Source organism: Leptinotarsa decemlineata, unplaced genomic scaffold, assembly GCF_025532065.1.
Source record: "Leptinotarsa decemlineata unplaced genomic scaffold, Ldec_3_MD MMD2_tig00005969_RagTag, whole genome shotgun sequence".
Lineage (NCBI taxonomy): Eukaryota > Metazoa > Arthropoda > Insecta > Coleoptera > Chrysomelidae > Leptinotarsa > Leptinotarsa decemlineata.
Window position 1 is genome coordinate 10,001 of NW_027412655.1, and position 12,500 is coordinate 22,500.

General features: G+C 42.1%; 1 protein-coding gene across 1 annotated transcript; it reads left to right on the top strand.

The window, feature by feature from the left end:
• Window positions 1-6,743: 6,743 nt before the first annotated feature.
• LOC141484528 (histone H2B) lies at window positions 6,744-7,208 on the top strand. The gene has a single exon (XM_074179511.1). It carries the CDS (start codon window positions 6,773-6,775, stop codon window positions 7,142-7,144), a length of 372 nt encoding a protein of 123 aa, XP_074035612.1. The 5' UTR covers window positions 6,744-6,772; the 3' UTR covers window positions 7,145-7,208.
• Window positions 7,209-12,500: the final 5,292 nt, after the last annotated feature.

Sequence of the window (12,500 nt, forward strand, 5' to 3'; positions counted from 1 at the left end):
AATGTTATCAGAGATGCGGTAACATATACAGAACACGCCAAAGAAAAACCGTCACGGCCATGGACGTAGTATACGCTCTCAAACGTCAAGGGCGTACATTATATGGTTTCGGCGGTTAGATTCATATTCCGACGAGAAATTTAAAAAAAAAACGGTTCTTTTCAGAACCACAATTTGTTTTCAAAACGAATTCGATTTATATACTTTACTTTGGTGTGAGTAATAATTAACGAATTACCAAATTAAATTCGAACGATATACCCATCTAATTTTAAGCATTATCTGTCATTCTTTTGATTACCTGAATAATTGCTTCATTTTATCCTGTATACTTAACGAAATTATTAATTTCAACCTTACTACATCTGTATACGAAGAAGAAAAGAGAAGAACGATCTGTACAATTAGATTATATACCACTCGGTTTCTAAATCTATAGGACAGGGAAGCTACTGGTATCTAGCTAGCTAGCTAGCTAGGTAGCTCCCAAACTATTCAATTATTCACCAATAGAAATTACATATGAAACTTTTCTGAAACGCCGCTTTAAAACGCGATACCATTTGTACGTAAAGAAAAAATTGAAAAAATGAATATTCATAAACTGATCGAAGGTTAATGAACCACTGTCCAAATATTATTGTTTTATGCTTATAATATTCATCTATCCCATTTCACAAATTACTATGAATAATAATAACAACCTATTTTTATATACTCGTCATTCATTTCTGCAGATATTGAAATGTATGTATGCATTCATCTATGCTATATAATTTAATTAGGTATAAATTTTTTTTCATTTATTCATTCCAATTTACTCATGATTGTCTATATTGTAATTCCACGAACAAGAATGTATAATATTTCTATGGATATTGTTATGTTTATTCATTTGTATACCTAAATCTGATATTACTGCATACATTTTATTTTCATCACGAATAAACGTACAGACATTCTGATATTTGATTTCAGCAAATAGAAATCACTTGTTTCGGCACGAAAATAAGAAGTTGAACAATAATAATATTATTAATCATGTATACATGTATACGTAAATATGCGCAAGCAAGAAAGAAACAATCGCATATCGTGCTGCGTCAACAATTGTATCGAAAAGCGATGACAAGAAAATAAAAAAAAATATATGCAATTGTCGAATTCATTAGAGAAAATCGTTGTGGCCCTGATAAGGGCCGATATTTTATTTGTCGCTTTCCTCTCTCAGGAAATGTGTACTTATGCCTTCTTTTCGGTTTTTTTCGGTAACAAAACCGCCTGAATATTGGGCAAACACCACCTTGAGCAATGGTTACTCCTGATAACAATTTATTGAGTTCTTCGTCGTTTCGAATGGCCAGCTGTAAATGTCTAGGAATGATACGGGTTTTTTTGTTATCGCGAGCCGCATTACCGGCCAATTCCAAGACTTCAGCTGCCAAATATTCCATTACTGCGGCTAAGTAAACCGGGGCGCCGGCACCAACTCGTTCGGCATAATTTCCCTTACGAAGGAGTCGATGAATACGTCCTACTGGGAATTGGAGTCCAGCCCGACTGGAACGGGACTTTGCCTTTCCCTTAACTTTACCTCCTTTTCCACGTCCAGACATGTCGAATCGTAGATTAGTATTATATATCGGATAAATTTAAAGAATTCACTGAGAATTATTCGATGTTGCTCTAACAGTAGCTTTCTATACAATGATTTCTATATAGAATCGACCTGTATTAATACCGTCCTACCGACCAATGGGCGTTCTCGAACGCTCAACTTTCCGGTGGGCGGAGCCTACTAGAGTTCCAGTTACTATCTGAAATAGTGACGACAGAGTGGCGTCTTTTACACATTCGACATCGAGAGCTCGTAGAGGCACATCGACTAGAAGTGAAAGTTTACTGTGAAGGACCACCTAAGGAGGCAAACTGTGAAGTGTTTAAGAGACACACAAACAACAGTTCTTTTCAGAATGTAAAGAGAATTCAGTTCTTTCTTAGAACTAAATTAAATTTGAATTTTAATCCACATTATTTTCAGGGAGTCCACTCCACACAGACCGTAAAAAATGGAAGCTGAAAACAAAGCTTAAAAGAAGACAAACGCAAAGCTAAGGACAACTGGACAAGCTGGTCAGCAAATGGCTGACTGAACAAGATTCGACCTACTATGGCCGAAACGCAGCCCTCAGAAGAAGGCAAGAGGGATAGGACAAAACCTGCCGAAAATCGCAGGAGAAGAACAAGGAAGAAATAAAAGCAAAGCCCCAGCAAAACCAAAACAAGAGGAAAAAGAAAAGACAAGAAAATAGACACCGCCGTCATCAAGGAACGGAAAAGAAAAGAGCCTCCCGAGAGGCAAAGAAAGCCTGAAAACACCACAGATACGGAGACAGAAGACGGATTCGAAAAGGCCGAAACGAGAAAGGCGAGGAAAGCAAGGAAGAGAACCTCGCGACTTGTCGTATTCAAAAGAAACCGGAGGAAACGGAAATGGTGGACAGAGGAACAACAAAACCGGAAGAGACGTCCATTACTGGGACATACCAGCAATCGTACAACCGGAGAACGCAAAACTCCGGAGGTCCCAGTCTGCCAACCCCCAGGCAAACCGAGGACAGGCCAAGCGAACCTGGAGGATCAACAAACGCGGTCACGCAACCGAAACAAACAAATCCCATGTCACCACCAACCATAGTTGTCCATGAAGCAAACGGTGAATGAATTCTCCAGAGGTCTCGAAGCCCGTAAAATAGGATATAACAGGCAAGACTTACTAGAGATGGTATCTACATCTACGCAAACAACGAAGAAGAGTGCGCAAAGCCTACCAGATACATGGAAGAATTCCGCTGGAATTCCACACGTTCACCTTAGAAAGAAATCCCACTCCACGCAGTGATCCGGGGGATACCGGAGAACGTGGAGGACGCGGACGTCGCGGCAGATCTCACAGACAAGGCTTTGAGGTTCTGGAATGTCACAGAATGACGTCCAGAAAAACCAGACAAATTCTGCCACTGTTCCTGGTCAAAGTGCCTAAAGACCAGGACAAAAATATACGCATTGAGATCATGCGTAAATCTGATCGTGCGGCGGAGCCGCAAAGAATTAACAAGTGAGAGATAGGCAGTGCCACCGTGCCAGTACTTCGGGCATGACAGAGATGTTGCCACGCAACGCACGTTGCGTAAAATGCGGTGAACAACACGAGACTAGAGAATGCCAAAAAGCAAAGGGAAGAGCCGGCAAATGCGCAAACTGCCTGGGTGCGATCCGGCAAGCTACAGGGGATGCAGAATGTTCCCCAAACCAAGACCCTCCGCAATCAACAGGAAACAGGCCTCGACAAACGGAGAGTCAGAGGCCCCGGCAAACAAACAGCAGAGAAAGCCAGCCCAAAGGCAAAACAAACCGGAGGAAGCGAGCTGATCCAAATTCTAGGGAATCTGACGACTGAGCAGCAAAGATCGCGCAAGCGGTTTAGCAGCCCTAATCCAAAACACGGACGACAGTAATGCCAGCACGAGTGCCTGGAAAAGACTGTCGTAGGTTCGTGGAACATCAACGTTTCACAGAAAGAAGAAACGAGCTTCTGGAGCTCTATCGCCCTAGAAATAGACGTCATGGCGCTCCAGGAGACACGGATAGAAGCGAAAAGAGCTACCGCATCCCAGGATATAAATGTACAGGACAGACAGGCCAGGGGGGCGCAACGCCGCGGGAGGCGTTGCGCTTCTAGTCAAAACAGACCTAGCGCAAAACGAAGAAAGAAGACCGGAAACCCAAATCGGCGAAGCAGTAGCAGTTAGAGTCAACGTGAGACGCTCGAGCAGCTGAAAATATCGTCGGTATTCCTACCCCGCAAGGTAGAAGAATAGAAAGAACCGACTTGGCAGAATTATTCCCAGATCACCATCCCACAGTGGCCATCGGCGACTTCAACGCAAAGTCGCCAGACTGGAACTGTAGGTTCGCAAACACAAGAGGCAGAGATATAGTAAGATTACTAGACGAATTTGAGGACATCGAGGTAGTAGCACCGAACAGCCCAACGTACTACCCGCAAGCAGACGCAGTCCCAAGCACTCTTGACATCGCGCTAGTACAAAACATCGATACTACGGAGATGGAAGTACTAGAGGAAGGGTCGTCAGACCACAACCCCATCCTATTCACAATAGGAAGGGGAGAAGTGGAAGCAGACAACCCAACGAAGCGAATCATAGACTGGACAAGATTCCAACGAACCATACACGACGCGCTGGGTGAGATACCACGCATCGAAACAAAAACAGATCTGGAGAACGCCACGGACCAGCTTCAGCAGGCGATCACACAAACAACGGAAAGAAGCGCGAGGGAAGTCCCAGCCACGCGCTTTAACTTCCAAGAGCACCTTCCCAGAAACGATGGAACTAATCAGAATAAGAAGACGCCTGAAAAGACAGTACCAAAGAACACGTGCACCGATGGACAAAAGGTGCATGAATAGAGCAAACAGGATACTGAAAGAAGAGCTGAAAGCGATCCGAGAAAGACAATGGACCACCCGTCTGGAAGAGCTGGCCACAGAAGATAGATCTGCGTGGCAAATGCAGAAGAAACTTAGGAACGGACCGCGACAACCCTGCCCACCAATACACGGCGAGCAAGGAATAGTCTACACTGACCAGGAGAAGGCGGAAGCATTCGCGGACAACTTCGAAAGGCAGTGCAAAGAGAATGACGTCCCGTTCACAGACGAGGTAGAGGAAATAGAAAACCAGGTGGAAAGAACGGTACGGAGGCTCAACCGACGAACAGATAATGCGCAACCCCTGGCCCCGACATCGCCTGAGGAAGTGAAAGACATTCTGAGGCACCTTATCACTCGGAAAGCACCAGGCCCAGACAACATAACAAATAGAGCACTGAAAGTGCTGCCGCGAAAGGGTATAGCAGCCATAACCAACATCATAAATGCTATACTCAGACTGCAACACTTCCCGTACCAGTTCAAAGAGGCAACGGTAATCCACATACCAAAGCCCAAGAAGAACCACCTGTTCCAGCGAACCACCGGCCAATAAGCTTACTGCCATCCATAAGCAAAGTGGCGGAACGCGTCATCCTGAAGAGACTGGAAGAACAAACCAGAGAGTTAGGGATCCTCCCCAACGAACAATTCGGTTTTAGATCAGAGCACTCAACAGAGCTACAAGTCCTGAGGGTAGTGGAATTTGCGACAGAAGGCTTCAACCTTGGCAAAGGACACAACACCGGAGCTATCTTCTAGACGTCTCCAAGGCGTTCGACAGAGTTTGGCACGACGGGCTACTAGCCAAGATGAGCGATTTCGGATACTCCAAACCAATGGTAAGATTAATCCAGTCTTTTCTAGCTGACAGGCGATGCCGATGCAGAGTAGGAGACGAATTATCAACAGTTCGACTACTGGAGGCAGGAGTCCCGCAAGGTGCAGTCCTTTCGCCACACCTCTACTCCGTATACACGGCAGACGTGCCCAAGCCAGAGAACAACTTTAACAAGTTGGCACTCTACGCGGACGACACGGCCCTGCTGGCGAGATCTAGGAGTCAAGCACTCGTAACAAGATACCTGCAACAACAGGCAGACAGATTAGAGGAGTGGGCTAACCTGTGGAAGATCAGTATCAACCCTGACAAGAGTCAGGCGATACTGTTCACCCGCAGGTTCGTACAACCGGAAGGCAACGTCATCTTCAACGGACAAGAGATTCCGTGGACAAACAAAGCAACATATCTCGGGGTCATCCTAGACAAGAAGTTAACATTCAGGAACACGTACAACAGAGAATTGGAATGGCCAAACAGGCCAGAAGACGCCTGGCGCCGATCATAGGAAGAAGTAGTAACATGGCACTGAAAGTCAAACTACTGATGATCAGAACGATCCTAATGCCTATAATTCTGTACGCATGCACTGCCTGGGGCCAGTGCGCGCAGACACACAGAAAGAAGATCCAAGCATTTATGAACACGAGCGTAAGGGCCGCCGTAAATGCACCGTATTACATCCCGAACAGATTCATATACAGGGATCTAGGACTGGACACGCAGTATGTGGACGTGTATATGAGAGAACATGCAGAAAGCACGTTCGATAGAATCAGATCGCATTTAAATCCAGCGTTTCGCGATCTACACGATGCGTTGAACATGGATGACCCCAGGTTCCGAGAAAGGGACAAACATCCAAGGCCGACAAGACAAAATCAGAGACCGCCCCCACGAGTCGCCGTCAGGCGGCTCAGGCAAGTATAAAAATCTTAAGTGTATTAACCATATATTCTCTTACAGGAAAACCGCGATTCAATTTCAAAATCACATTTCTCAGCTTCACTGGGAAAAGCCCGACTATTACAACTATGGCCGCCGTTAGCTTTGGGGGCCCCCATGCAAAAATTCAATTAGGAATACCGCGACAAACAAGAGCCAAATAAAATTTAAACCGAGAAGTTAGATAGGGAAATAAAAGCACCTAAAGGCTGGTTTCCAACCAAAAGAGGTTAGATATCAATCTTGCTGAAGTGCCAGCAGCTGGATTGAGGACCGTTTCCTTAAGAAACGGGGGTGGAAGGAAAGGGTCGCCAGGTCCAAACCTGCGGAAGCATTTCCGTAAGGAGGGAGCTTGCGACCTGGGCACACAACCCGGGAGGGGCATGGGGGGGCGTCTTTTACACTGAGTCGAAAGCAAACCTGCACGATAGTACTTGTTTGTTTGATATTGACGAAATTAAATTTTCAGAATGCCACCCAAAGCTAGTGGAAAGGCTGCGAAGAAGGCCGGAAAGGCCCAAAAGAATATATCGAAGACCGATAAGAAAAAGAAGAGGAGGAGGAAGGAAAGTTACGCAATTTATATCTACAAAGTATTGAAACAAGTCCATCCCGATACCGGAATATCCAGTAAAGCGATGAGCATCATGAACAGTTTCGTAAATGATATATTTGAGCGTATCGCAGCGGAAGCCTCCCGTCTTGCTCATTATAACAAGCGATCGACTATTACGAGCAGAGAAATTCAGACTGCAGTACGTCTGTTACTTCCTGGTGAATTGGCGAAGCACGCCGTCAGCGAAGGCACCAAAGCAGTTACGAAATATACCAGTTCGAAATAATTTACTTATTCCGGTCTACGATATACATTCTTAAAAAAAAACGGTTCTTTTCAGAACCACAAAATATTTATGAAAGAATTCTTACAATATCGTTTCGACGCTGAATGATAATTTATTTTTGCTAGGGCGCTAGGTCTCACTCGGTTGGGTTGCCTTGTTATCAGTACATTGTTACCTCCTTTCGTGAAACGCGCGATGATAATAAATAATTTTGCCACCTATATTTAGATGGTGCTTACCTACCTATCAACCTAAAAAGTTAACGTTCGTTACTGTTATACTAGTCATGTACTCTATTACTTATGTTATTTTTTAACGTGTTTTTTTTTATTTACGTGCTAATATGTTGTCTAAAAACGTTTATGATTAGCATTTCTGATTTCGACTATAACATTGACGATTTATATATTTCGGGTGGGGGTGGGTGTGTATTACTCCGTTATAGATAGAGCTCACAGTATCGTCGTTCGTTCGTTCGTTCGTTCGTGTTGTAGTATCGACCTTTTTATTGAAAGTATATTACGATGATTATATCTTATCGAATATAACATTAATAACGTTCGTTATTATTCGAATGCCGTTTTCATCGAACACTTTTATAGGGATAATTTTTGAAAATGTTGATGCTATTAGAAGCGTCGGTTCTTGGTTATAGTCGTGTATGAAGGTAGACACGAGGTCTCTTCGATGCCCCTATTCACTCGTGTATTTATCGAGTATTATCGGCTAATGTATCATGTTTCTATAGACAGTCGCGCCTATGATATTTATTCGAAGGTTCCTTCCAGATCATCGATTACGAGTATTTTCGGAAAGGAATTGTCTGGAGTTACGTCAAAATCATCAATACTTCATATTTCATTGTAATTTACTGTGAGTTGTCGAGGTTTAATATTAGCTTTTTCTTATCAGAAAATATTTTCGGAATACGTAGAATCTATCCACGTTATTGTGCTAGTCGAAGTCTAAATAGGAAACCGGCATTGATTTCGTAAAGAAGTTGATGCGAACATTTCGACAGCAGAATGGAAGCCGTCAATATCGTGTCTAACGAGAATGTCGAGCGTTCAGTCTCCCGTCCGCCTGTGCTTCGACCCAGAATATTTAAACAAACGGAACACCAGAGGACTACATCATTCTCTCTAGACGCCTAACGAGTGTAGCATCTATCTTCCGAGAATATATTGTCAGTTGTTTTTTTACTATGGCAGACATAGAAAATCAGAATTCTTCGGCTTCGGCTAATTCATCTTCGTCGCCGCAGGCACAGTCTACTGCGAAGAAAGAAAAGAAAGTTAAAAATCCAAGAAGTAAACCTTCTCACCCACCTACGTCGGAAATGGTTAATAACGCTATTAAAGGATTGAAGGAACGGGGTGGTTCCTCTTTACAAGCCATAAAAAAATATATTGCGGCGAATTATAAGGCTGACGCAGAAAAAGTGGCACCTTTCATCAAGAAATATCTTAAATCTGCGGTTGCTTCCGGATCATTAGTACAAACTAAAGGAAAAGGTGCATCGGGGTCGTTCAAATTGGCATCGGCATCTTCTGGTTCGGCAAAACCGTCGGCTACCGAAAAGAAAACGTCCGGTACGGCCGGTGCGAAGGCCAAAAAAACTCCCGTTAAACGCGTAGCTGGTGAAAAAGCTAAAACCGGCAAGAAGGCTGCTGCATCACCGAAAGGTAAGAAAGCCTCTCCGGAAAAGAAAGCGGCTGCCGCAGCCAAGCCTAAAAAGGTAACTGCCGAGGATAAAAAGACCGTCGCTTCTAAGGTTTCGTCCGCGACTTCTGCTAGTAAAACCAAGTCTCCTTCGAAAGCAAAGAAAACTAACAAAGGACCAACAAAAAAGCCGAAAGCACCCAAACCGAAAACCGCGAAAGCGACCCCTGCATCGGCATCTTCTCCGAAAGCCAAAAAAGCTGCCTCTCCAAAAAAGAAGAAGTAAATTCTTCTATCAGTTGACTTCTCTCTCCGGCGACGAAGTCTAAGAAAACAAATGGCCCTTTTCAGGGCCACAATTTTTTTTACAAGAATTCGTATATAATTCAACTGTCCAACAAATATATAAATAAATAGTCAGAACTACCTACCTAGCCTATCCCTATAAACAGAAAAAAAATAGATAAATAATATTTCTTCCGCCGCCGCCGACTATCGAATTGATATGAATCGAATAATTTCGTAAAAGAGTAAAAATTAAAAAATATTGCTCTGTCTTTCTATTTCATTGAAATATGTCTTGTGAACAGTTGACTTATTTTCTGATATTGGGATCGTTTCAGGAAAATGAGTCAAAATCATTTCGAGATTTCCAAACTAAGGGTGTTCCATTTGAGAAATCACTGATTTTTATATCTTCAGAATTACTCATCGACTCCAAATACCTCGTTCATCATTTTGGAAATGTTACTCCTCCTACAAGACGACGGAATGTAATATTTTGATGAATCAATAATAGCTTATGTATTCTATGAGACTTGTTTTCAATTTTATAGGGAAATGGCTCGAGAACCGAATAATACCTACTTTTTCTGTATAAACGATCGAATATCTCGAGAACGATTCATTTTTGGTATAGGGTATATTACAAAAAGTCACTCGAGATTTATGCCAGGTATTCAAAAATATGAATCAGAGGAAATTTACGAAAAGATGGTGATGTTATGAGCGATCTTTCATTCAGTGATCGCTTGTTTTTCGTTATTTATCTCAGCCGTTTCTAAAAATGATCTTTTCGAAAGATTCGTTTCGGAAAGTAAAAAATTTCAGTATTATAATCCATATTTGGATCATACTGAACATGTTCTGCAAACACCCGTGATTTAATATTTACGTGATGCGAGTTATTGAAAATATCATACATTCATTCATTCATTCATTCATATCTATCGATAAACGAATTCTTTCATCAATTGCATTTTGTGGTTCTGAAAAGAACCTTTTTTTTGTATATATTTTCAATATATATTGGGATATATATATATGAAATTAAGCTCGTTCTCCGCGTATTCTCCTTGCTAACTGAATGTCTTTGGGCATAATGGTAACGCGCTTGGCGTGAATGGCGCACAAATTCGTATCTTCGAAGAGTCCTACCAAATACGCCTCGCTAGCTTCTTGCAAAGCCATGACGGCTGAACTTTGGAATCGTAAATCGGTTTTGAAATCTTGAGCGATTTCTCGAACTAAACGTTGAAAGGGTAATTTCCTAATCAACAATTCAGTACTCTTCTGATAACGTCGAATTTCTCGGAGAGCAACAGTACCGGGTCTGTAACGATGAGGTTTTTTAACACCTCCCGTAGCCGGTGCACTTTTGCGAGCTGCTTTAGTAGCTAATTGTTTTCTCGGAGCTTTACCTCCAGTCGATTTACGAGCGGTCTGCTTGGTACGAGCCATTTTCAAAACCTATTGCGAATTGTAACGAACGAAATGTATACCGAACGATAGACGGACAACATATGAACTGAGTCGGCTTATACACGCCAACTATTATATACCATCTAGACGAGACGCCATTGGTCCGATTTCCAGTTGTGGGCGGAGTCATGAAATTTAACAAAACCCGACCGAGTTCGGTGTAGAACTTTAGTCGAAGTCTGTCGTTAGTATCACTAACAGTATTTCATTCGTATCGTGCAGTATATAATTTATTCTTAACATTCGAAATGACTGGTCGTGGCAAGGGAGGTAAAGGTTTAGGAAAAGGAGGAGCGAAACGTCATCGTAAAGTATTGCGTGATAATATCCAAGGAATAACGAAACCTGCCATTAGAAGATTAGCCCGTCGAGGTGGTGTTAAACGTATTTCGGGTTTGATATACGAAGAAACTCGTGGAGTACTCAAAGTATTTCTCGAAAATGTTATCAGAGATGCCGTAACATATACCGAACATGCGAAACGCAAAACCGTCACAGCCATGGATGTTGTATACGCCCTGAAAAGGCAAGGTCGAACCTTGTACGGATTTGGCGGTTGAATTTAATGCCTCCCCCTGTATTGTCCTTACCGTTTCCATAAAAAAAAGGTTCTTTTCAGAACCACAAAAGCTTATGAAATGAATTCGTGTGTATTTTTTATATTTTTGAAGTAAGTCTCAGGTCAAGAAAGTAATACAAATCATGAAATTATGAAACAACAAAATTTAATTGACGCTCCGGAGGGGCGACTTCATTGATGATTCCAGTGGCGCATTTGCTTTTTCAGCTGCAGGAAAACCCGGAAAAACCTGCAGCAGCAGCAAGCACCACATCATGTGAACATCTTGATCTACTAATGTCTTCTCTTTTATAAAACAAAATGTAGGGTATCTCCAGAGACTACAGTAAATTTAGAACATCGCCAGAACACTTAGTGACACGACTATCGTCAAACTTAATCGACCTCTGCCCTCCGGTAGCAAGCAGAATATCGGAAGCGTGAAATAAAAATTTGAATTGGAAATTTTGGCGAAATAACCCGAACGGAAAGTGTAGTGAAAATATAAAAGATAACGGAAAGTGTAGTGAAAATATAAAAGATAACGGAAAGTGTAGTGAACGTTTACCTCTGCCTTCCGCGAACAAGCAGAATATCGGAAGCGTGAAATAAAAATTTGAAATGGAAATTTTGGCGAAATAACCCGAACGGAAAGTGTAGTGAAAATATAAAAGAAAACGGAAAGTGTAGTGAAAATTTAAAAGTAGCGGAAAGTGTAGTGAAAACATAAATATAACGGAAAGTGTAATGAAAGTTTACCTCTGCCTTCTGGGAGCGAGCAGAATTTCGGAAGCGTGAAGAAAATATTGCAGATGGAAACTTTGGCGAAAATAATCGTGAACGGAAAGTGTGGTGAAAATATAAAAGATAACGGAAAGTGTAGTGAAAATATAAAAGATAACGGAAAGTGTAGTGAAAACATAAATATAACGGAAAGTGTAATGAAAGTTTACCTCTGCCTTCTGGGAGCGAGCAGAATTTCGGAAGCGTGAAGAAAATATTTCAGATGGAAACTTTGGCGAAAATAATCGTGAACGGAAAGTGTGGTGAAAATATAAAAGTATCGGAAAGTGTAGTGAAACATAAATATAACGGAAAGTGTAATGAAAGTTTACCTCTGCCTTCTGGGAGCAGCAGAATTTCGGAAGCGTGAAGAAAATATTTCAGATGGAAGTTTTGGCGAAAATAATCATGAACGGAAAGTGTGGTGAAAATATAAAAGATAACGGAAAGTGTAGTGAAAACATAAATATAACGGAAAGTGTAATGAAAGTTTACCTCTGCCTTCTGGGAGCAGCAGAATTTCGGAAGCGTGAAGAAAACATTTCAGATGGAAATTTTGGCGAAAATAATCATGAACGGAAAGTGTGGTGA

Excerpts from the sequence above, each read along its gene's own strand:
- LOC141484528 (XM_074179511.1), top strand. The coding sequence starts at position 6,773 with ATGCCACCCAAAGCTAGTGGAAAGGCTGCGAAGAAGGCCGGAAAGGCC.